Source organism: Papaver somniferum, chromosome 5 (assembly GCF_003573695.1).
Source record: "Papaver somniferum cultivar HN1 chromosome 5, ASM357369v1, whole genome shotgun sequence".
Lineage (NCBI taxonomy): Eukaryota > Viridiplantae > Streptophyta > Magnoliopsida > Ranunculales > Papaveraceae > Papaver > Papaver somniferum.
Window position 1 is genome coordinate 32,257,571 of NC_039362.1, and position 24,856 is coordinate 32,282,426.

Here is a 24,856-nt window from a genome sequence, read left to right on the forward strand (position 1 = left end):
AGAAGAAAAAATTTTTTTTTATGCAAAACGAATTTTTATTGCTTAATGGATTTGGGATGCAGGTGTGCATCTTCCCAGATTACATCGGCAATAGAACTTGTCGAGTCTTACAAATTTTAAAAATTCTGGCATGCTTGGCCAGAAAGTCTGATGGCTTATTGATTTTCCTCCCAATGAGCTTGCATCTGCATAAAGGATGGTTGCAGAATTTAGTTCTAATATCTAATAAACTAGAATGATTCTCTCATGCTGCTTTATTCAGGTTTTGAGTAGCTGCTTCAACTACAACTTGCGCGTCCATTTCAAACACTACGTATTGTAGGTTGAGATCTTCATCCCATTCAATAGCTTTTAGCAGGCCCTCACATTTTGCATGCTCTGCATTCAAGTGTCTGCCTGCATAGGCACACTGTGCTTGTTCGAATTTTCCTGCAAAATTGCGAAGTATTAGTCCAATGTCTGGGTGATTTTTATCAGTTCTTTTTGAAAATTGCGTCACAACAAATAGAGTAATATGGGTTGTCGGGTGGAGTCCACTGAGTTTAGATTGGAGTATTGTTGATGGTTGCACTGTTATATGATTGAGATTCCTTCTTTTTCATCTTTTTACCCGTTGCCTGATTCATCTGCTGCACATACTGTATAACTTGTACTGGGTTTGGTTTTAGAGTTATTTTGTAAAAGGGTCTTATGTTTGGTGCCTAATTAGGGTCTGGATCGTAGAACATGTAGTTGATGCATTAGAGGCATAGACTAATCAATGACCGTTAGAAAATCATTAGTTGACTTTATTTATTTTGCCAAAGACCTTGGTTGTTAGGTGACTATCATTAACAGTTTGAATGTCAAAACATTTAGTTAGCTCTCTCAACTCTCATTCTTTTTCCATCTTCTTCAATTTCTGTGAATTCTTCCACTTTTTTCACTAACATAGAGTTCTCCTTGTTGCAATGGAACCATACAACCTCAGTGTGACACAAAATCATAACAGTATCATTTGGCAATATTCCTACACACGAGTGATAACACCTCACACTCAGTCTGTATCCCATCTTTGTTCAGATAAAAAAAATATATTGAATCGCAGCTTTGAGTCAAGTACACCAGTGAAACAAGTGGTATGAGTCATCTTTCTCCATCATGATGTAGTAAGTTGGAATCCTGATAGTATTGGATATAGTGATGATAATGAATATAGATTAATGAACTTTTTATGGCAATTTTAGGTGATTCTAGTAAAAATGGAGAGAAGGAGAAGCAATCTAGGAAGAGTGTTGTGCTCACGAGAAATGTAGTTAACATGTTCGATAAAATGTCGTTGAATAGTGTGGTTAGTATTTTACTGGGGTTAGAATATAATGCCATGTAACTATTTGATAAGGGTATTATAGTAAAAAATCAGATGCTCAAAGTTAGTGTACGATCCTAACACACCAACTGCATGTTCCACGACCCAGATCCTGATTAGGCACAAAACATACGACGCTTTTACAAAACAACTCTTGGTTTTACATTCTCAAACACAAACTTGCATCGTGCTTTCCATATTTCCCATATCTTATTTGTCATATGTGCAGTCCAGTCATCAACCAAGTTGTTCATCTCGTCATCAAACCAACTACGAATCCATTCACTGACTGATTGTTTCTTTGTATACTCTGAATAGCCCCTGGAGTGGAAAGTAGTACTGCCCTTGAGAAAGGATACTCCCATAGAATTTGTAATGTTGTTTCGATATCTTGATGCAGATTTTGCAAATTTTCCCTTCACACTGCATTTGTCTAGCCATTCTTTCATTACTTGGTATTATATCATTGGAACACTTCCATATGAAATGCTTAACACGTGGAAGTGTATTCAATGCCCAAATTTTCTTGTACACTTTTGCCTTCTCTGTATCATAAACCTCATGTCTGTTTGTTTTGATCTCCACCAGTTTGTTATAAGCCGATTTAACCGTGAATTGCCCATTGCGAGTTAGAGCCTATACTAACTTGTATGTTCTGATTGTATTGGTTCTTGTTTGAAGTATTTTTTTTGCATCAGAATGTGTAAAAAGCCTTCGAATCAACTCAACTTTCCATCCTCTGGTTTGAGTGTCTATTAGCTTGCTAAATGTTGCATAGTTTTTTGCCTCATCTTCACTGACAGCCGCCATATGTGGAGTTTGCATATTTTGTATTCAGTTATCAGCCCATGTTTGAATGTTTGTTCCATCACCCACAAGCCAAAAACTATATTTCTTGACTAAATCCATATTGCTTTGTATGCTATGTCATGCCCATGTGGAATCCTTTTTCTTCTTTGAATGAAGAGATGTTGCTGCTGGAAAATACCTCTGTTTTAGAGCAGATGCCCACAACTGGTCTTGCTTCTGACATAATCTTCGAGCAGCATTACATAAAAGTGCTTGATTAAAACAAGCTAAATCTCTAAACCCCATACGTCATGTAGCTTTTTCCTTCCTAATTTTTGGCCAGCTAGCAATATACAGTCCACCACTTTCTTTTTTATTCCACTAGTAGTCTCTCTGCATTTTGTCCATCTCTTTGATCGTAGCAGCAGGTATCTTAAACACTCCCATATTATATGAAGGAAAAGGATTTTGACACGTGCTTGATGATAACAGATCTTCAAGGTTGGTTTATAAATTTTCCATGATATCTCTTTAGGCGTGTCCTCATATTGCTAACAAGAGAGTTGAAAGAGAGTGTCTTCTTTCTCTTTAAAAATAACAGAATGCCCAGATACTTTTCTTCAGAGTTCATCTTTTTCATTCGTAATCTTATCAGTAAGATTATACAGTGTCGTGATGGGAAGTGCTTGGAGAAGAAGACAGACGATTTCTCAAAATTGATTTGTTGTCTTGAGACTGTGCTGAATCTGTTGATAATTTGCAGGAGATTGTTGACGTTATGCATGTATGCCTTTACAAATAGTAAGCAGTCGTCCGCGAACAACAAGTGTGATACTTGAGGAGCATGTTTTGTAATTTTTATACCCTGAATATCACCTGAGAATTCTGCATATGTAAGATCCCTTGTAAACACTTCTATTGTAATCAAGAAGAGATAAGGTGATAATGGATCACCTTGTCAAATCCCTCTTGTTGGTTTAAAAGACTGACAAGGTGAACCATTCAGAAGAACTTGAATTTGTGTAGTCGATAGGCATTCATAAACTAGATCACACCATTTATTACTAAAACCCAGTCTCAAAATAGTATCCTTCAGAAAACTCCACTCTACACGATCAAAAGCTTTGCTCATGTCCAACTTCATGGCTAGATAATGCTTCTTGTTCTTCTTCTTTTTTATATAGTGAATTAACTCTTTAGCTAAGGTGATATTATCACTTATTAAGCTTCAAAATGATATTATCACTTATCATTATAGTAGAGAAGAAACAACCTCAGAAGGCATAACAAAGAGCCATTTAAGCTTCAAAGTAAGTGTTAGAGCATAGCTCGGTCAAACTCGCATGCGTTGCTATATCAAGCATGTGTTGTCAATGTTAGTGATCAAAACTATAAGTCTTGATTTCTAGCCTACTAGCTATGTCTCGGGCTAGGATAGGAAAAGTGTAGTTGAGCTCAAGAACATCATGGCGATTCAACGACAACGACGAAGATCTACACCAAGGAACCGTGGAACTTCATCAACAAAAAGGTATGTGAAGACTTGAACTTATCTATCACTCGAAAGTCTATCTACTCTTCTCCTACTTCTTATGAGACAAAAGTCGTATGCTATATAGACTAGATCATACACACTTGACATTTCGAGCTGAGTATTCATTGCTTATCTTTTACTCGAAATCGAGTGTTGGTAAAGCGTTCCGCTTTGATCAAGTTTATCTTCACCTAGTGACGCAAGTCATGAAAGTTTCAATCACTTTGGAAATTGCTCTGACGAGAAAGGTCTGTTGTTCTTCACGACTGAATATCGCCCTCTAAGAATGTTTCAATGATTGAAATGAGAGTTTAGATTATGTAACCATGTATTCCCTGAACTGAAGTTTTTCAAACTTTGTTGATCAAGAGTAATCGGGAGGATTGTGGAATTGGCTTGCCAAGTCCGCGAACTGACGGAAGTTCTCGACCGAGAATTTCTGCTGGGATTTCCAAAACTCGTTTGTGTGCTAAGTCCGCGAACTGGCGGAAGTTCTCGACCCGAGAATTTCTGCTGAGTTTGGAAAACTCAACCGATTAACTTAAGTCCGCGAACTTGTTTGTGAGCTTAAGAGGTTATGATCTAAAGATGTGCTATGAACACGAAACATTAATTATTAAGGAATGCTTTATGCAAACCGTGGCTATAATGTTCATGAGCCGATTCTAATCGAATCGAGTCATCTTTGTTTCAATTGTGTCTTGTGTAGTTACATAAGATCTCATAGCAATTGAAAAACTCTCTAACTAGTTCATTTGAGTCAATTGGACTAGTTATGGTGAAGAAGAACATGATTAATATGAGATGCTCATATGGTTGACCTTTTGGGTTATCATGTTGAACCAACATACACGTACTTGTTTGGACATGGTTTTCACGAACCTAGTAAACGTGTACCTATGTGTGTGAGACATGCTATGTCTTTCGATCTAATGGTTGAGAGATATTGGATTGAATCTAAATCAGGTTTTCATCTAACGGTGGATAGAGTTTGCTTTGTACCTAAGGCAAAACCCTGATTTGAAAGGCTATATAAAGGAGACATCTAGCTAGAGCAAAACTTAATCCCCGTACGTCTGTGTGATACAAGTGCGCTCGCTAGAGTCGATCTCCATTAAGACTTGAGTTTCTTCTCTAAATTCAGATTAACGACTTCATTGGGATTGTGAAGCCAGACCGATACTACTTTTATCGTAGTTGTGTGATCTGATCTTGCATCTTCTATCGTACGAGTACAATCTTTGATTGGCTTGAGATCGTGAGAGTTCTCCGATAGGCAAGATAAAGAAGTCACAAACATCTTCTTCTCAATGTTTGTGATTCCTCGATAATCCGCTTGTGTAGTCATGAAGGATTATTGAGAGGTGATTGATTTATCTAGGTTGTTATTCGGGAATATAAGACCGAATTATCAATTGGTTCATGTTACCTTGATTTTATATCTAAAGACGGAACAAAACCTAGGATTTATCTGTGGGAGACAGATTTATCCTTTGGATAGACTTTTCTGTGTGAGACAGATTCGTTTATTATCAAGTCTGTGATTTTGGGTTGCAGCAACTCTTTGTTGTGGGTGAAATCAGCAAAGGGAATCAAGTACGCAGTGTCCTGCTGGGATCAGAGGCGTAGGAGTATAACTGTACCTTGTATCAGTGGGAGATTGATAGGGGTTCAACTATAGTCCAGTACGAAGTTAGTTTGCAATAGGCTAGTGTCTATATTTAATACAATGTGTATTCAATCTGGACTAGGTCCCAGGGTTTTTCTGCATTTGCGGTTTCCTCGTTAACAAAAATTTTGGTGTCTGTGTTATTTCTTTTCCGCATTATATTTTATATAATTGATATCATACAGGTTGTGCGTTAAAATCATCAACTTCTCTAATCCAACCTTTGGTTGTTGATTGTAGTTGATTGATCCTTGGACATTGATCTTTGGTACCGTCCAAGTTATCTCTCTCTTTGATAAAGACTCGCAAATTTATATTTGCTTGAGTAAAGATCAAATCGAGAGAGTGAGATATAAACTCTTTGATATATCTTTTTATTGATTGAGTATGACTGTCTAGTTGATTCTCATAAAAAGTATATTGGAGTTTGTCCATAGAGATTGCTAAGCGAAATATTGGGTGGTGTTGTTAGACCCCCACTTTTTCAGTAAGCACATCCCATACTTGCTTAGGAAACTCACAATGAAGAAGCAAAGAAAAGTAGATTTTGGGGTAGTGCAAAACAGACAATTTTCAGGCACATCCATTCTTCTTTTGATTAACATGTCTCTGGTAGGAAGCCTATTATGAGAAATAAGCCATAAAAAGAAACCAATTTTTGGAGAGCATTTCAGACTCCAGATGTACTTGAGCAATGCAATATTTGTGTCAGGCAAATCTTCCATGAAAATTTTTTCATAAACAAAATTAACTGAAAAACACTTACTTGAGTTTAAAGACCAATATAATTCATCCTCAAGACTCATGTTGAAGGTGAAAAACTCCAAGTCAGTTAGAAGCAAATTGAGCTCGATTGTTGCTGCAGAATTTAATCTTCTAGGAACATGGAAATTCCAAGAAACAACATTACCAGTCACAATGGTCATTTCTGAAGCAGTTTGAAGCTTAACTCTAGTAGCAGCAAAAAGATTAGGAAAACAATCCTTTATATGGTGTTCATAAAGCCAATTGTCATGCCAGAACCTAACAAGAGCTCCATTATTAACTTTAAACCTGGCAAACTTTAAGAAAATAACATTTTGCTTCATTATTGCCTTACACACTGACCTGCCAAATGTGCATTTTGGCATTTAGGATAACCAATATGTGTGTGTTGGTAGAGCCGATCTTAACTCAGGTTATATATCTTGGTATAACCGATCAGAAAGCCTAGACTTATGATTTTTGGTATAACCAGTCCTGGTAATTGGTGTAACCCATCCTAAGTAATCACCATGAGATGGTATGATCGATCCTTGTAATTGGTGTGACCGATCATAAATGTTGTGTGACTGATCCTTGTTATTGGTGTAATCGATCCTAGTGACTGGTGTGACCGATCACAAGTAGATACCATGTGTAGATGGAAGCGATCCTTGTAACTGGTGTAACCGATCCTAGTGACTGGTATGACCGATCACAAGTGGGTACCATATTTAGGTATAACCGATCCTAGTGAATGGTATAACATATCCGAACCCATGTATGTAACTTAGTAGTTACGATCAGAACTAACCATTGTGATTTGGTATGATCAATTACATGGTAGTCTTGGAATACTGGCAAGCCAAATATAAACTTGTTTGGAAGTGTGGTATAACCAATTCCAAGAAAGAAAATCCATGTAAATATTAAATAAGGGTTTGCAGTGAAAATATGTCAACATACTTTGAACACGAGCAGTAAATCTTATCATTTATTGTTCAAAGATATTCCTTGGTACTCAAGGCGATCTTGTACCGAAATAAATTAAGAATCTTTTAATTAAGGTTTTTGACTTTATATGCTTTAATTACCATCAGTTAATTCATAACTCTAGAGAATAAAAATTAGTAATGTGCATTTATTAATTGGAGATTTTCTATTAAGAGATTTTTGGAAATACTAGACCAACATTTATTGGAATTATGAAAAACCGAATTTGAACATTCATTACATATCTTGAGAATATTTTCGATCTTGGAAATTCCTTGGTGTCCAAAGACATCTTGCGATAATCCATTGTTAACAGACTCCATTTTGTGCGTGATTGATCACAAGAGATTCAAGTGATATTGTGCAGGTTTTGAAGATAAAAAAATATTTGAGACGAAGAAGATTTCTTATGAATTTTCGTATCTTCTAGATTTAGCGCACAAACCTTGATCGGCTAGGATCCAATTAGAATCAATTTATCTTTGATAGATATGATTGATTAGTTGTGTGAGATCGACATTCTCTGTATTTCTCTTTGAGATTTATATTGATTGGGTGCAAATCTATACTCGACTATTTCGGTAGTTAAAGTTAGATTGATCTAACCAGACAAAGGAGTTTATTATATTAAATAGAAAAGATTTTGTCAACGACTCATCTATATCTTTAGCAAGATTGATTAGAGTGGCTACCAAACAGATTCTTCCTTTGTTGTTTGGAGTACGATCCAAAGGACTTACTATTCACGTGCGTGACTCTAGAAGTTGAAGGCGCAGGGATACTAAGGGAACTAAGTAGCTAGGGGTAGTCTGCTCGGTCTTAACTATACGAAGTTGGTATTAGATTTTGTATAATGACTTAATTCTGAGAGTATTCAAAACTGGACTAGGTCCCAGGGTTTTTCTGCGTTTGTAGTTTACTCGTTCCCAAAATCTTGTTGTGCTATTTACTTTACTATTCTGCATTATAATTGTTTTCTTATAATTAAAGTAAATTGCACTTTACGTTAACTCCGTAATACTTGATAGTGATTCTATAAAGTTTGGTTATTAATTACCGAACCTATTATCAAGTAACATAATTTGTTGTTGTATTGTCTTGATCTTGTATCCATAGCCAATCACACAAGTTATCTTCTTGTTGTATTGTCTCGATCTCGTATCCATAGACAATCACACGTAGTGTGAACCGAATTGTCATATTGTCTTAACTCTGTCCATAGACGATCACATTCGGTAGAGGACTTATAGGTTGAAACAAAATATTGTGGTGTATTTTGGTATCCTCGTCTTTTCAGCAGATATAACACTTTTTAGGGAAATGAAAGAAGCATTCCCAACTCGGATTCAACTTATCAAAATTTCGGGAAAAAATTGCACTATTTTTTTTGTAGCACAAAACGACTATCTATTTAAACGATGTTTGAACTACATTTGTAGTTTGGAAAGCAATCAACTAGTTAATTTTATTCAAAGTAAGAATTTCTACGTGTTCCTTCTTTGGTATTATTTGTAACAAACTATGAATGGTTATCTCAATTACCATAATTGAAAACGGGTGCAGATCTAATATTCAATTGTCATTACTAGGAAATTAACCTCTTTTGAATTTTCTGGTGCATCCCATTGTATATGAAAAATCGAAGGTAAAACAACCACACGCAACAATTCGATTAGCAATATGTATGGATAAACTCCAATATACTTTCTAGAGAATCAACTAGATAGTCAGACTCAATCTAGAGAAATGTATATCAAAGAGTTTATATCTCAATCACTCGATTTGATCTTTACTCAAGCAAATAGAAATCTGCGAGTCTTTATCAAAGAGAGATAACTTGGATGGTACCAAAGACCAATATCCAAGTGTCAATCAATTTATATCAACAACCAAAAGTTCGGATATTTTAATTGATTGAACAACGCACACCTGTGATATTTCAATTATATAAACAAATATAATGCGGAAAAGAAATAACACAGACACCAGAATTTTGTTAACAAGGAAACCGCAAATCCAGAAAAACCATGGGACCAAGTCCAGATTGAACACACACTGTATTGAGCCGCTACAGACACTAGTCTACTCCAAACTAACTTCGGTCTGGACTGTAGCTGAACCCCAATCAATCTCACATTGATCCAAGGTACAGTTATGCTCCTACACCTCTGATCCCAGCAGGATGCAACCTACTTGATTCCCTTAGCTGATCTCACCCACAACTAAGAGTTGCTACGACCCAAAGTCGAAGACTTTAATAAACAAATTTGTATCACACAGAAAAGTCTACGGTAATAGATAAATCTGTCTCCCACGAATATACCTACGAGTTTTGTTCCGTCTTTTGATAAATCAAGGTGAACGGGAACCAATTGATAACCAGGACTTATATTCCCAAAGAACAGCCTAGTATTATCAATCACCTCACAGTAATCTTAATCGACACAGCGAAAAAGATATTGCGGAATCACAAACGATAAGACGAAGTGTTTGTGATTTATTTTCTATCTTGCCTATCGGAGATATAAATCTCAAGCCAAGTATTTCAATTGTACTCAAAACGATAGAAACAACAATATCAGATCACAGCTACAATAAAAGTAGTATCGGTATGGCTTCACAATCCCAATGAAGTCTTTAAGTCGTTAACCTGGTTTAGAGAAGAAAACCCAAGGTTAAAGGAGAATCGACTCTAGCTTACACAACTAGGATCACACGTAAGGTGTGGGGATTAGGTTTCCCAGTTGCTAGAGTTCTCCCTTATATAGTCTTTCAAATCAGGGTTTGCAATCAATGTTAGCTTGGTAACAAAGCATTCAATTCACCGTTAGACGAAAACCTGATTAGATTCAAGCTAATATTTCTCAACTGTTGGATCGAAAACTTAGCTTGTTACACACAAATGAGATGTCCAATTTTGGGTTTATGTAACCGTACCCAAACATTAACATTTGTTGGTTCAACAATAGTTAACCAATGGTTAGCCATATGATCACTTTCATATGAACCATATTCTTCTTCACCATAACTAGTTCAAATGACTCAAATGAACTAGTTAGAGAGTTGTTCAATTGCTTAGATCTTATGTAACCACACAATAAAAAATCGAAGCAAAAACGGTTTGGATTCACTTGAATCGGTTCATGAACATTATAGCCACGGTTTGCAAAAGCATTCCTTGGTTTATATAAACACGAGTTCAAGAAAAACCAGTTTTAGATATAACCAACTCAAGTCCGCGGACTTAAGCTCAAGGAAGGAGTTCACAAACTCCAGCAGAAATTCTCGGGTCGAGAACTTCCGCCAGTTCGTGGACTTGGCTCACGCCACATTCCGTTTCTCTTGATCAACAAAGTTAGCAAACTTTGGTTCAAGGAATAAGGACTTATACATATATGTGTTTCCACAACAATGCTTATATCCTACCAATGGTTATGGAATCTAAACTCTCATTTAAATCATTGAAACATTCTTAGAGAACGTTATATAGCCGTTATTCACAGACCATTTTTCTTCAGAGCAATTTTTCAAAGTGATTGTAACATATCATGACATTCATCACTAGATAAAGATGAATTTGGCTAAAGCGAAAGCTTACCAACACATATTTCGAGAAATAGATAGGCGAGTTAAACTCGGCTCGAAATAGCAATTGTGTATAATGAAAGTTTATATCAAAACGACTTTTGTCTCAAGAGTAGGAGATAGAGTAAATAGACTTTTGAGTGACAGATAAGTTCAAGTCTCCACATACCTTTTAGTCGATGAAGATCCACCAGTTCCTTGAGTAATCATTCGTCTTGTATGATGATTTCCATGGAGTCTTGAGCTCAATTACACTTTCTATCCTAGGTCGAGACCTTTAGCTATATAGGCTAGAAATCAAGACTTATAGTTTTGATCACTAACATTGACAAACATGATTGAGATAGCAACGCATGCGAGTTCGACCGAGCAATGCTCTAACAATCTCTCCCTTTGTCAATTTTAGTGATAAAACTATTAATACATATGGAATACAAAAAATAAATAAATTAACTTTTGTAGCTCCTATTCCACATGTCTAATCTTCAATATTACTCGAAATCTTCGTCACTTCCAAGTACTCCAATGATCCCAAAGGTTGTAAGTTTAACATCATCGTTGTTGAAAATCCGTAGCTATAACAACAAGAAAACAGTAGTTCTCAATCATTGTTATACAGTGTCATAGTATCATTACACAGCGTCAAAGTTTAATTGTATCATAACTTCAACAACAATACTATGGTGATATATATCACTCCCCCTTAGTTAATACTCCATCTCACATGGAAACCACTCCCCCTTACATAATGATCCGAAAACCATAGGTATTTGTAGTGTGAACTACATATTAATTCTCCCCCTTTTTGTCAAAAAAATTGGCAAAGGTACAAGAACGGGATCCTAATGAAATTTCCGAAAGAGACATTTCATGACCAAAAGAAAGAAACACACATCATCTTATTTAAATGCAATCATAAAGCCGAAGCTAAATGCATTCATCAAGGAGTTTAAAGATACAAGATAACCCCTAAAAATTCCACAACCGCACTCCCCACGAAGATTTGGTAATTGAGCACAAGTTCAAAAAGAACTCTCCCCCATAATATGTCATTCCCGAAAGAACAACAAGAGCGACCTTAATTTCGAAAGAAAAGAAGGATTTCTTTGGACATAACAAATCATATACAAGTATGAATTTGAATCCAAAATACTCAATTAAGTTAACCACAAGAGAACCCATGATTAATTCAATCGAAATACACAACTAAAATAATCACAAAAAGTAATCAATTTAATTGGCCTTACTCGACATAAGAGAATTTATGGAGCAATGACTAAGTTAATCATGAAAATAATCAACCCAGTCAAAAACGCTCAAACATTAAAACTTTCGGAGTCATAACTAAATAACCAAACAAGATGATTAATTTAGTTCAAAAATGCTCGACATAAAGTACCTTACGGAACAACAACAAAGATAATCACAAAAATAATCAACTTGGTTGTTATAGTGCTCAACATAAGACACATTACAGAGTCTCACAGTGATACATAAAATATGGATCATGGAAGATCAATTACTGTGGAATACACAAGGATTCATTCTATTTTCCATCACAATTTTCTCCATGACATATAATAGACATAATCCTTGGATATAAAAGATTTTAACCTATCTTCTATCAAAAATTGACAATATAGGCTTAACTTTTGTATTGTCAAAAGTCCATTCATTCCATTATCAATATAAGAATATCGACTTACGAAAGACTTTACTTTTGACAAGATATGGGACAATCATAGTTCACGGACGCAAACACACAAATCCCATAAACAATTGCAATATATAAAACCATAAAGATTAATACTGCAAAAATCATCTTCCAAACAAATTTAGAATTTAAACCAATAAATCTAAAAACATGAAGATGAAATCGTTGGACATGGCTATGTGTAATCACAATAATGGCTAATCCAAACTCTAGTTATTCTTCTAAACAAAACAAGAAAATAGAATATTTACTAGACAAACTTAAAGCAAAAACAAACTTTTATGCCAATGTCGAACACGAACAGAAGTCATATAGACGGTTCTGGATCCTCATGAGTCTCGAGGTTTTCAAGCTTGTGAACGACAACATCCTCTGCAACTTTGGGAAGAATATCCTTATTGAGAAGTTCTTTAACACGGGTCTTCATGAGAACAAGGTCAGAATTAACCTTTTTCAACTCAGTTTTTACCACATCAAGACACTTCATTGTATTAACAAGTTGTTGTTTGGCATCCTCAAAGTTCTTTAGAAAGTCAAGAACTACATCAGACGAAATCTCTTCAACCTCCTCAATATCCGAATAGGAATCAGGAGATTGAGGAAAGTATCCTTCAACTTGAAAACCGGTTCCCTTCTCTTTATCGAACTCGAAATATACCCCATTATCAACGAAGTCTTCAGATAAATCCCATGAGGAGGAGGAAGACACCATTGGTAATGTGAAACCTAGAGTGAGAAGTTCAACTCCATAGGGTAGGTATATAAATATGATTTCGAGAGATTTAGGGTTTAAAGGACCGGTTTGAGAAAGTCTTCTAAAACCGTACGTGTACCCGTAAGAGGATGGTTCATAAAGCCCATGTGAAAAAGCCCATGCTTTTAGTCTTCAAAAAACAAACTTGAAAGCAAAGAAGGACATCTAAATAAAAAGAAAAGATTAAAAAAATACTCATGTGAAGGTGTATGACTAATTATCCATCTAAGAACGATAAGAGATTAGCTAGATAATCAGCGCCACTTTGCAAAGAGTATACCTATTCAAATCTCACACAACTAGGATTTTTGATAGGTGAGATATCAACCTTGTGACTAATTTACACAAGTATGAGCCTTTAGCTCATTAAATGACTGTCGTCTTTGTTTATCCTTCTTCCTTTGATTGGTACTCAACTCAGAGAAGTAAGACTTGACTAGTTTAGCATATCTGTCAGAAAATATTCTATGAGGACTAAGTCTAGGACCTCTTGCAACAGGTTCAAGAGGATCATGATAGAAGGGGATCCATTTTCTAGACTTATATTTGCTACCAACATCCTTATAAATACAGGGAATGCTTTTATCAGCAACACTGGGATGCATTTGAGCCCTGTGATAATTTCTAGGAAAGAGATCATATTTATAAGGTTTCTGGTCTTCTGTGGGTATATGATTCACTGCAGTAGTCGACGGACTCTTTATTCCATTGACAATGGAAAAAAGCAAATTATGAAGTTTAGAAATTTGTTTCCTCCTGGCAAAGCAATGGATAGCATAGTGATTCCTTTTTCCACAGAATGTACAAGTTCGTGGAAAAGAAGTAATAAATGGCACCTGTTTTGACTTCATAGCCATATGAGAAGATTGTAAGTTATGTAAACTTTTCTTGACACAATATTCTTCCGGAAAACATTTCGTTCTGTACTGTAACTCATGAGAATTAGTTTGTAAAGAATAATTTCTCCTTAAGACAGAGTTTTCCTTTTCCAAGGATTTGCACTGTTCATGGGCTAGAATAAGAGATGCTTCTAGTTTCTCTTTCTCGACATGAAGTCTGTTAAGATCGGATGAATGAGTCTCGATCAAACGTTTCTCTCTAATTGAGTCTTCCTTAACAATATCTTTAAGAACACTAATCTTTTCACGTTGTAGAGTAGTTTCTTGGAGAAGTTTTTCAATATTCCTAGAGAAGGACTCAGTGATGTTGTAGAGTTCATGCTCTCGATCAAGAGACTTTTCAAATTCATCAATAAGCTGATCATGATCCTGGAAATCAATAATCTCAGCAGAGTTTTTTGAGATTCTGGTGAGCTCCATTTCAGCTTTTGCCATAGTGCCCAATGTCTCATCGGAAAGAGATATGCTGACACAAGATGGAACAATCTTCTTACCTCGGGATTCGGAAGAATCAACTAAAGAGTAATCCTTTGAGGTATTTCTAAGACATTTGGCATAGTTAAAAGCTATAGAAGACATCTTGGTATGCGTAAAAGAGATTCTGTCCTCAGACTCAGATTGCCACAAACACAGACTTATAAGGTCTTAAACGTGTTTTCCTGCTCTAATACCAATTGAAAAAGCGGGGGTACAACAACCACACACAATGATTCGATTAGCAATCTGTATGGACAAACTCCAATATACTTTCTAGAGAATCAACTAGACAGTCAGACTCAATCTAGAGAAAAGTATATCAAGAGTTTATATCTCAATCTCTCGATTTGATCTTTACTCAAGCAAATAGAAATCTGCGAGTCTTTATCAAAGAGATATAACTTGGATGGTACCAAAGACCAGTATCCAAGTGTCAATCAATTTAAATCAACAACCAAAAGGTCGGATATTCTAATTAATTGAACAACGCACAAACTGTGATATTTCAATTATATAAACAAATATAATGCGGAAAAGAAATAACACAGACACCAGAATTTCGTTAACGAGGAAACCGCAAATGCAGAAAAACCTCGGGACCTAGTCCAGATTGAAAACACACTGTATTGAGCCGCTACAGACACTAGCCTACTCCAAACTAACTTCGGTCTGGACTGTAGTTGAACCCCAATCAATCTCACACTGATCCAAGGTACAGTTATGCTCCTACGCCTATGATCCCAGCAGGATGCTACCTACTTGATTCCCTTAGCTGATCTCACCCACAACTAAGAGTTGCTACGACCCAAACTCAAAGACTTTAATAAACAAATATGTATCACACAGAAAATTCTACGGTAATAGATAAATCCGTCTCTCACAAATATACCTACGAGTTTTGTTTCGTCTTTTGATAAATCTAGGTGAACGTGAACCAATTGATAACCCAGACTTATATTCCCGAAGAACAACCTAGTATTATCAATCACCTCACAATAATCTTGATCGACGCAGCGAAAAAAGATATTGCGGAATCACAAACGATGAGACGAAGTGTTTGTGATTTCTTTTCTATCTTTCCTATCGGAGATATAAATCTCAAGCCAATTATTTCAATTGTACTCAAAACGAGAGAAACAACAAGATCATATCACACAACTACAATAAAAGTAGTATCGTTCTGGCTTCACAATACCAATGAAGTCTTTAAGTCGTTAACCTGGTTTAGAGAAGAAAATCCAAGGTTAAAGGAGAATCGACTCTAGCTTACACAACTAGTATCACACGTAAGGTGTGGGGATTAGGTTTTCCAGTTGCTAGAGTTATCCCTTATATAGTCTTTCAAATCAGGGTTTGCAATCAATGTTAACTTGGTAACAAAGCATTCAATATTCACCGTTAGATGAAAACTTGATTAGATTCAAGCTAATATTTCTCAACCGTTGGATCGAAAACTTAGCTTGTTACACACAAATGAAATGTCCAATTTTGGGTTTATGTAACCGTACCCAAACATTAACATTTGTTGGTTTAACAATAGTTAACCAATGGTTAGCCATATGATCACTTTCATATCAACCATATTCTTCTTCATCATAACTAGTTCAAATGACTCAAATGAACTAGTTAGAGAGTTGTTCAATTGCTTAGATCTTATGTAACTACACAAGACATAATCGAAGCAAAAATGGTTTGATTCACTCGAATCGGTTCATGAACATTATAGCCACGGTTTGCAAAAGCATTCCTTAGTTTATATAAACACGAGTTCAAGAACAACCAGTTTTAGATATAACCAACTCAAGTCCGCGGACTTAAGCTCAAGGAAGGAGTTCACAAACTCCAGCAGAAATTCTCGGGTCGAGAACTTCCGCCAGTTCGTGGACTTGGCTCACGCCACATTCCGTTTCTCTTGATCAACAAAGTTAGCAAACTTTGGTTCAAGGAATAAGGACTTATACATATATGTGTTTCCACAACAATGTTTATATCCTACCAATGGTTATGGAATCTAAACTCTCATTTAAATCATTGAAATATTCTCAGAGAACGTTATATAGTCGTTATTCACAGACCATTTTTCTTTAGAGAAATTTTTCAAAGTGATTGAAACATATCATGACATTCGTCACTAGATAAAGATGAATTTTGCTAAAGCGAAAGCTTACCAACACATATTTCGATAAATAGATAGGCGAGTTTAACTCGGCTCGAAATAACAATTGTATATAATGAAAGTCTATATCAAAATGACTTTTGTCTCAAGAGTAGGAGATAGAGTAAATAGACTTTTGAGTGACAGATAAGTTCAAGTCTCCACATACCTTTTAGTCGACGAAGATCCACCAGTTCCTTGAGTAGTCCTTCGTCTTGTATGATGATTTCCATGGAGTCTTGAGCTCAACTACACTTTCTATCCTAGTCCGAGACCTTTAGCTATATAGGCTAGAAATCAAGACTTATAGTTTTGATCCCTAACATTGACAAACATGCTTGAGATAGCAACGCATGCGAGTTCGACCGAGCAATCCTCTAACAATATACACTCACATGAATATATTAACCACCAAGAAATTACTTTCAGGTGTATATATATGCCGGTGTACATCTTTGGACATCTTAATTACCATTTAACAAGAAATCGGAACCCGTTGATGTTGATAAAGTCGCTCAAAGCTTCGAGCTCAGTGTGAAAAATATTATTGTTCATCCAAAGTTTCTCATGATGATCAAACCCACTGAGGGATTTGACATGAAAATCTCTAAACTTCTAGTAATCAAACATGCATTGTGGGAGAGGTTTGGAGGAGAAAGAAGAGATGAAGAATAAATGAGGATTTTCTAATTCTTTAGCGTTGAAATGGGGATTTTGGCTACGCTGAATGGTTACGCGCAGTCGCTAAATGGTTACTGATCATGCACCGTTTCATTCAGCGAAAAGTAAAAAAAATATTTACAACCTCGCTGTTTGGTTCTGCAGCCAGTATACTATAATAAAATTTCCATAAGACTTAAGGGGTTATTCTAGCTGACATGGACTTCCAATCTAGATGCTAGATTGGAAGGCCATAAAACTAAGCCTTATTTAGGCGCTATTATAGGTGGCGCCTCCAACAAACTAGTTCTCTAAACAACTGAAACTTAAAAGTAGAAGAACAATTGGAATAAACTGCGCTACTACCATCTATCACTAGTTTGTCACTGATAAAAGAAGGCATTGATATACTCCAATAATAATGAAGACAAATTTTTTTTTACTTCTGTTCCAATATCTGCAAAAAGAAAGAAAAAAAAAATCATTATCGATGGTAAAAAGATTCCTCCCATCATTTTTACAAGTGGACATCACTTTCGAAGTTTCTTTGATGATTTCTTGGTTAATCTATTTTATCGTACTTGATTTTTCTTGCGCATAATATGTGATTCGTGTGCAATCTCCCTCCAACCAAAGAGAATGAAAACCAAAAATCGTTGCCCTTCTTGTAGGTTCCAACATAGGTAAGTGCTTATGCCTCTTTTGGGCAGGTTGCGAAGAAGGTCTCAGTGTAAGCTTGGATAATTGAGCATGCAACATTTCTTATCATATTTGTGCATAGCTAGATGCTAAGTTGTTTTTTTCCTTGATTTAGCTGACTAGCCTGGATCTGATTTATCTGAAGCTAACTTATTATATATGAATCTTACTCATTACATCTGACTCAAAAATTATTAAATATAAAGTTATAATTTATTTATTTTTGAACCTAGTAAGATATGCGTTGAATGAGTGAGGTACAAAATAATACCCGACTCAATTAGTTCCAAATCAGATATATGAACGGAGTCGGACTTCAATTCAGGCATCAAAAAAAGTGAAAAAACGAACAATCAGACATCTTATTCAAGACGAGTCAAATAATGCATCAAATTCCGGTCAGATCCAAACAAACAAGGTATGTTTATAGCGCGTTTGGATACACATCCAGAAGTAGTTTTTTGACTTCTAGAAGCCAAAAAGCAAGAAGTCAGTTTGGGCGTGGAATTTCAGAATGACTTCTAGAAGCAGAAAAGTCGACTTTTTTGTGAAGCAAAATATCTGTAGCGCGTTTGGATACACATCCAGAAGTAGCCTTTTGACTTCTAGAGGCAAGAAGTCAGTTTGGGTATGGAATTTCTGAACGACTTCTAAAAGCAGAAAAGTCGACTTTTTATGAAACAGAATATCTGAACTTCTGACTTTTGCTTCTTGTATCCATACGCGCTACTGGACTTCCGACTCAGTAGCAGAATTGTATCCGAACGTGCTATTAATGTCCATGCTTCTTCCAAATTCATGCCCAAGTTCTGTTCTTTGAACCTTTTTTTTTGATCGGTGTTCTGTGAACCTCATAAGTCATACCTTGTTACCTTCGTGTCTCTCATTCTCTGGTTCTACAAAGAACCATTAGATTCTCATAAGAAGCCAAAAAGAAAAACAAATCCAACGGTGCAAAGTAAAAAAAATGATATTCTTCATCACCCCTGTAATGAATAATGACACCACCACCTTTCACAAAATAAAGCGACACTCCACCGAAACCAAATCCCCCCCTCTTCTCCACTCTCTTCTTCAATTCTCCCCCCCAAACCAGAAACTTCTCTCATTTTCATCAGTTTCATCTCTCACTTCCGGTGTACCTCATAATGTCTTCACTCACATTTTCAGGTACAGATCTCTCCTTTTTTCATTTCAACTTCTTTAAAAGTAACACATCTTTGAATTTGTTTGTCAGAGTTTTTCGTTAATTAAGAAAGGAATTTACTGTTTCCTTGAAATAATTTGTTTGATTAGTTAGGGGTTTGATCTGATACCATTAATTTGATGTAATATTCTGATGAAGTTTGTAACTTTACCAATTTTAGGAGCTTAGAACAGTCTAGGTTTAATGCTTTTGTCTCAGTTTTTGATCTTAGATCATGTTTCTATAAGCTAATTGTTGTATGGGTCTTTTTAGAATTTGTTTCAAGAGACTGAGAAAGTACAAATTAGTCTACTTTATGAGTTTTCGTGGTTGTGTTGATGGCCTTAACCAGTTCGGCATTGCTCAGTTCAATGTCCAAGTAAAGGGTCTAATGGGATTTGCCTTTTTAGCAGTGAAAAATTCTGTATTCTGGGGTTCTTGATTTCTAGAGGATTCAGCTTGTCAAATCATATATCTGTATCTGGATAAGCTTGGTTACAAGTCGTCATTTTTCAAGTGTTTTTTGGTGAAGCCACGGCTATGGGCGCGTTTTGCTGTTGTCCGTGTAGTGAAGAGTTTGAAGAGTATGCTGGTCCTAGTAGCCATTTATATAGACATTGCATATGTCTGCGGTACTTTCTTCACCTATTCAGTGGGGTATGTATGATAAACTGAACGTTTTTGGATAGCGACATTAGAGCATTGCCGTCTTTAGTGCATGAGATTGATATGGTTTTGGGGTTTACATTGTAGAATGGTGCAGCATTCCATAGACTTGAAGGCCGGTCAGCTGCATCGTCAGTCCAAGGAGCCACTTCTTCATCAACGGAGCTGGGCACTACACTACCCGATAGTTCCTTGACTAGACCAATGCCATATGATGCTGAACAAAGGTTTACCCGCTTACAACGTGATGGGTTGGTTTTGAGGCGTGAGAAGTCCGTGAGCAACATTCAGGAAGAGAATCAGTTGCTTAGAAGAAGCAATGGTAGCTCTTGTGTAGAACCGGTGGGTGGAGGGAAGAAATGGGATGGCGTTGAGTCTGATGAAGAATATAAAATTGGTCGTTCAGAGTCCTCTAAGTCTTTATCTACAAAGATGTCGCATGGACTAGCTTTTATAATGCCATCTTCTGAGGACGAAGACGTCTGCCCGACATGCCTTGATGGTAATTTCACTGATTTCTGTTATTGTAATATAATTAGTCACTCATAATTGCTAATAGCATAATAGCAATTGGTACGCTGATGTTGTTCTAACCTATGGAACTTTTCCTCATAGTTGGAATGGGTTTGCATGAAGCATTTAAAGATTGATACTGGAAACTGTACGCACATTAAGGTTTTTGTCATGATTAGTGACCCGATACATTTTTTTGCAGAGTACACTCCTGAAAATCCCAAGATCATTACACGATGCTCCCATCATTTTCACCTTGGCTGTATATATGAGTGGATGGAAAGGAGCGATAGTTGTCCACTCTGTGGCAAGGTACCTTATAGACTATCTGTTTGCCTGTTTCCTTTGTGGTTGAAACTGAACTTTATCTTGCTTTTTATTTACTTTATGTAATGGTAACTCCAGCTACTTAAAACTCTAAATGATAACAATCCTTCTGCTCTCTGATGATGGTGTTAAACTTCGTCCACAACTGACATCACTATTTTTTCATTCTTCAAAACTTCTATGCAAGGTGTAATAATATAGCTGTAGTTAACAACAGAGGAACATGAGGTATGAGTCAATAACTTCTTGTTTTTTTCTTTTAATGGAACATCAGGAGATGGAGTTTTGCGAAAGCCTGTGAGCTTCATGTTTGGTGTCCAAGCGACCGAAAAGGCCCAATGAAGTCTGTAAATAAAGTTCCTTAAGCTTGTTCGGAATAAGCTGACGGCATGGCAATCGGTCTCTTTTTTTCTGTATGCTTTCATGTCTGTAGGTAAGCTATTTTGTAATGGTACAATCTCTGTACTTTCAACGTCTGTAATGCTTGTCTCATATTATATATCACTTGTATAGGAAAAAACTGATATTGTTAGGTGATCAGTTGAACTAATTGTACCCACACGGTTCATCTTATTGACACATCAAGATTCTAATGTTTGGCATACAGTTATCTCTTTTTGAAGATTCTGATTCTCCAAACATGATACAATCTGCGAAATGAAAATAGAATATGATCAACATCTGGGCACATGCAATTAAATAGATGATCTCCTTTATATGTGCTTAACTGGGGAAGCTGATAACATAGTTTTTTTTTTCTCAAGGAAATGTCAATCTTTATATCTCAAAGCTTCATAAAAAGCATTTCCTACTTAATGCATTAGAAGATTCTTTGCTGGATATCTTGTTAATTTTTGGTGTTCAGAGTAAAATCACAAGCTGTCCTTTCCTAGAATATGATCAACTTCTGGGAGGGAGCTGTGATCTAAGTGATTGGGGGTTATCGTTGATTTCGATTATGATAGTAGGATAGGTTTTTAAATTCTGTTTTGACTATTTGTGTGAACTGCATACCAACTATTTTTGCAATTCCCTTTCTTTGTCGAAGATTTGATAGTAAAATTAGGAAGTTTATAGATAGGATGTCTTGATGTCTACATGGTTTTAAGAGTAGTGATGGATTGATTGATCATGATAGCATCCATTAATTGATTACGGAACCGGACCAAATAAAAACCTTGGGTACCAATCGGTTTGGGGTGCTCGTTGGGTACTTAGAAAACTATCAGAAGAAATTCTCAGGAACTGAATATCTTTCTCATTTTAGCATGAATCCAATTATGTTCTTTTTTTTTAGTTGTTGGATAAAGTATTATTACAAGAAACTAGCTCAACACGTAGAATTTTGCTAAAATGCTCAAAAAACAACAACATATCCCCTCCGCTTCAAAATAATAGGCTTGTTGGTGTGTAAATTTACGCACAAAACAACCTATTATTTTAAAATAGAGAGAATAGGTAACAGGGTACGCGGAAGTATTACCGGATTGGACCCAATATGGGTTTATCCAAATCGGTTCCAAGTCCAATTTTAGGATTTGGAACAGGACCCAAATCAACCTGGCTCGGTTTGATTCCGTGTAATTGCATAATCGTTGACAGCTCTAAATTGTTAATTGTAGTCTCCAATATAAAATATAAAAAGAAAAATAATACATAATTTGACATGGAAGGTGAAGCTTATCCCGTTTGCATAATCAGTCCCTTGTCTGTTTCAGCTCTTTGGCTGGTTTCTCAAGTGACTCGCTAGTATAGGAGAATCTCCATATATTGATACTCCATATATTAATAACCTCTACATATTAATAAAATTTATGGTCCCAACTTGGACCAGTGAAAAATAGTAATAGCCTCTCCAATTTAATATTAATGATTTTTTCCAGTACCGTCTTAAAGAATTTACCTCCAAATAGTAATAATCAATATTATACTAAAAAAAGTATATACCTAGTTACATTAAATTTATGACTAAACAAAATACCTATCTATAGTTGTTTGAGAAATTTTTCTGGATTACCTTAACATCTTTTAACTTACGGGTGCGTAATATCTCATCAACATAGACACCTTCTTGTTGAAGCCAAAATGTTTCCAACTTGTCGAGCATGTTTAAAGCTTCTTGGAATTACAAATTACAAAATATATACATGAACTATAAAAATGTATATACAACATCTAAATATAACTAAAAATACATTGCTCATACATTGAACTTAAATTTTTACATTTTTTATGGGTACCTCTCTATATTAATAACCTCCCTATATTAATAATTTTGTGGATGCCCAAAAGTATTAATATAGAGAGATTCTACTGTACTCGTAGCACGACATGTTCAACTAATGTAGTAATAAGCTATTGAAACTTAGCCTATTAGGTTTCCAACTAGTTTCTTGCAATAATACTTTTTATTCGATAATAATAAAGGAAAACGAAGATAAGAAAAAAGAAGAAGCTGATATGCTTAATAAGTTACCGTAATCATAATTCATTTCTAAGTTGATTTATACTAAGATCCCACCCGGGAAGCTACCTCTTGCTCTAGTAAATTAACAAAAGGCTCAATTATACCTTGGCATGAATATCAGGCGTAAAAGGATATGCTAATGCTGGCCTACAACTACGGCCATAACGTTTGACATACTGGGAAAGGTATCCACACGTGAATCCCTTGGTGTTGATCATCAGATGTTTGTTGAAGTGAGCAGTTGGGAACCATTATACAGTCACCATGGCCACAACATTGCTGTGTACTCAGATGGATAGGAATTTGGGCCCATTTTCAAAGTCAAGATTTTTTCTCGGGAGAACCAATAGAGACAAGGAATTTGCCAAGTCCTATAAGTTTTCAACTTGGACAAAAGCAAGCCAATCTAGAACATTATCGGAAGAAGAGGATAAAACTTGTAAAATCATCCATTAGATAAGTTTTTAAGCTGTTTGTCTAGCTTAGAATTTGGAACCAGCGTTCATAATATTAACAACAATGTTCCATATAAGTGTTATATATGCCAAACAAGTGGAACATTCCATACCGATAGGAATCAATATCTTTTCTTCTAGGAAAGACGTTTGTCTGTAGAAGCGGTTTCTCTTTAACACCTCCAAGTTTAGAGATTCAGTTACTGAATCGGAAATCGACAAAACTTTTCGCGCCTTTAGAAGATCTTTAGCCCTGGCAGTGGGTGGCATATATCAAGTTTTATAGACCGAAGTGATAAATGTTGTTGCCATGAAGAAAGCTTTGAGTAAAGCCAAATTTGTATCCATCTATCTAACTATATGATAATTGAATCTCAAATCTCGATTCTCCTGACCCCACTAAAATCCTACATGGACAAGCTAACTAGAAAGTATTAGGAAATACAGCTCTCTTATTAATTCTAGCCCAATACAATTAACTTTAACACTTTTTCCGTTCTTTTTTAATAGGCTGGTTTTGATTTTAGAGAAATTTAAGGAAATTAAGAGAACTAATCATTGAAAGTGGTCCTCATGACACTTGTCAATAAAAGAAGTGAAGTGAAATGGTCCCATGACACTTGTCAGCAAAAGAAATATAGTGAAATTGTCCCCATGACACTTGCCATCAAAAGAAGTTAAGAGAAAAGTGGTCCCAGAAAATTAAAGTAACATTTGACTTTCCCAATTAGGAAACCAGCCTATTTTTTGAAACATCTCCACCAAACAGCCTCGGAATTTCAGAACTGCTAGCTTTGTTATTCACAACCCATGTTTGATTGAGAAATTTCATGTTTAGTCCAGTAAACCCGACCCGGATTACTGGCTAGTCCAGCGGCAAAATATATTTACTCCCTAATCCAAAAAAGTTTTGAAAAGAGTAAAATACTCTACTAATCCTAACATATAGGGTTATTTTGTTTTTGGTACTCAGGTTTTGTCCAGTTTTTGAGGTTGGTCTAACATTTGTCCAACTTGGCGTTTGGTACTTGGAATTGACGTTGACCAACGTTGACTTGGTTAAGTTTTGACTTCCGTTTGGAAATTATATAAAAAACATAATTTTTTTTAATTATTAGACTAATTTACGACAGTGCCCTTCACTTTACTATTATTTACATTATTATCAGAGATAGACAGAACCCATATCCTCTTCCTTCACCCAAACACATCACCACCAGCCACC

The 24,856-nt window shown here is 35.9% G+C and overlaps 1 protein-coding gene across 3 annotated transcripts; it reads left to right on the top strand.

Annotated features, from left to right (window-relative positions):
- Positions 1-19,034: 19,034 nt before the first annotated feature.
- LOC113281319 (E3 ubiquitin-protein ligase At3g02290-like) lies at positions 19,035-21,331 on the top strand. Of its 3 annotated transcripts, none has more exons than XM_026530030.1 (5): positions 19,035-19,187; positions 19,617-19,860; positions 19,957-20,371; positions 20,585-20,694; positions 20,984-21,331. In XM_026530030.1, exons 2-5 carry the CDS (start codon positions 19,744-19,746, stop codon positions 21,008-21,010), a joined length of 669 nt encoding a protein of 222 aa, XP_026385815.1. In that variant the 5' UTR covers positions 19,035-19,187; positions 19,617-19,743; the 3' UTR covers positions 21,011-21,331. The 3 variants fall into 3 exon arrangements, with proteins under 3 accessions (XP_026385815.1, XP_026385814.1, XP_026385816.1); XM_026530029.1 differs by having other exon boundaries at positions 19,043-19,187; positions 19,736-19,860; XM_026530031.1 differs by having other exon boundaries at positions 19,044-19,187; positions 19,614-19,860.
- Positions 21,332-24,856: the final 3,525 nt, after the last annotated feature.

What these genes read in the sequence shown, in the direction of transcription:
- LOC113281319 (XM_026530029.1), top strand. Translation starts at nt 19,166, where the DNA reads ATGTCTTCACTCACATTTTCAG. An exon ending in TTCTTCACCTATTCAGTGGG is followed by an intron (nt 19,861 to 19,956) that starts GTATGTATGATA and finishes TTTACATTGTAG; the next exon opens with AATGGTGCAGCATTCCATAG. An exon ending in GTTGTCCACTCTGTGGCAAG is followed by an intron (nt 20,695 to 20,983) that starts GTACCTTATAGA and finishes ATGGAACATCAG; the next exon opens with GAGATGGAGTTTTGCGAAAG.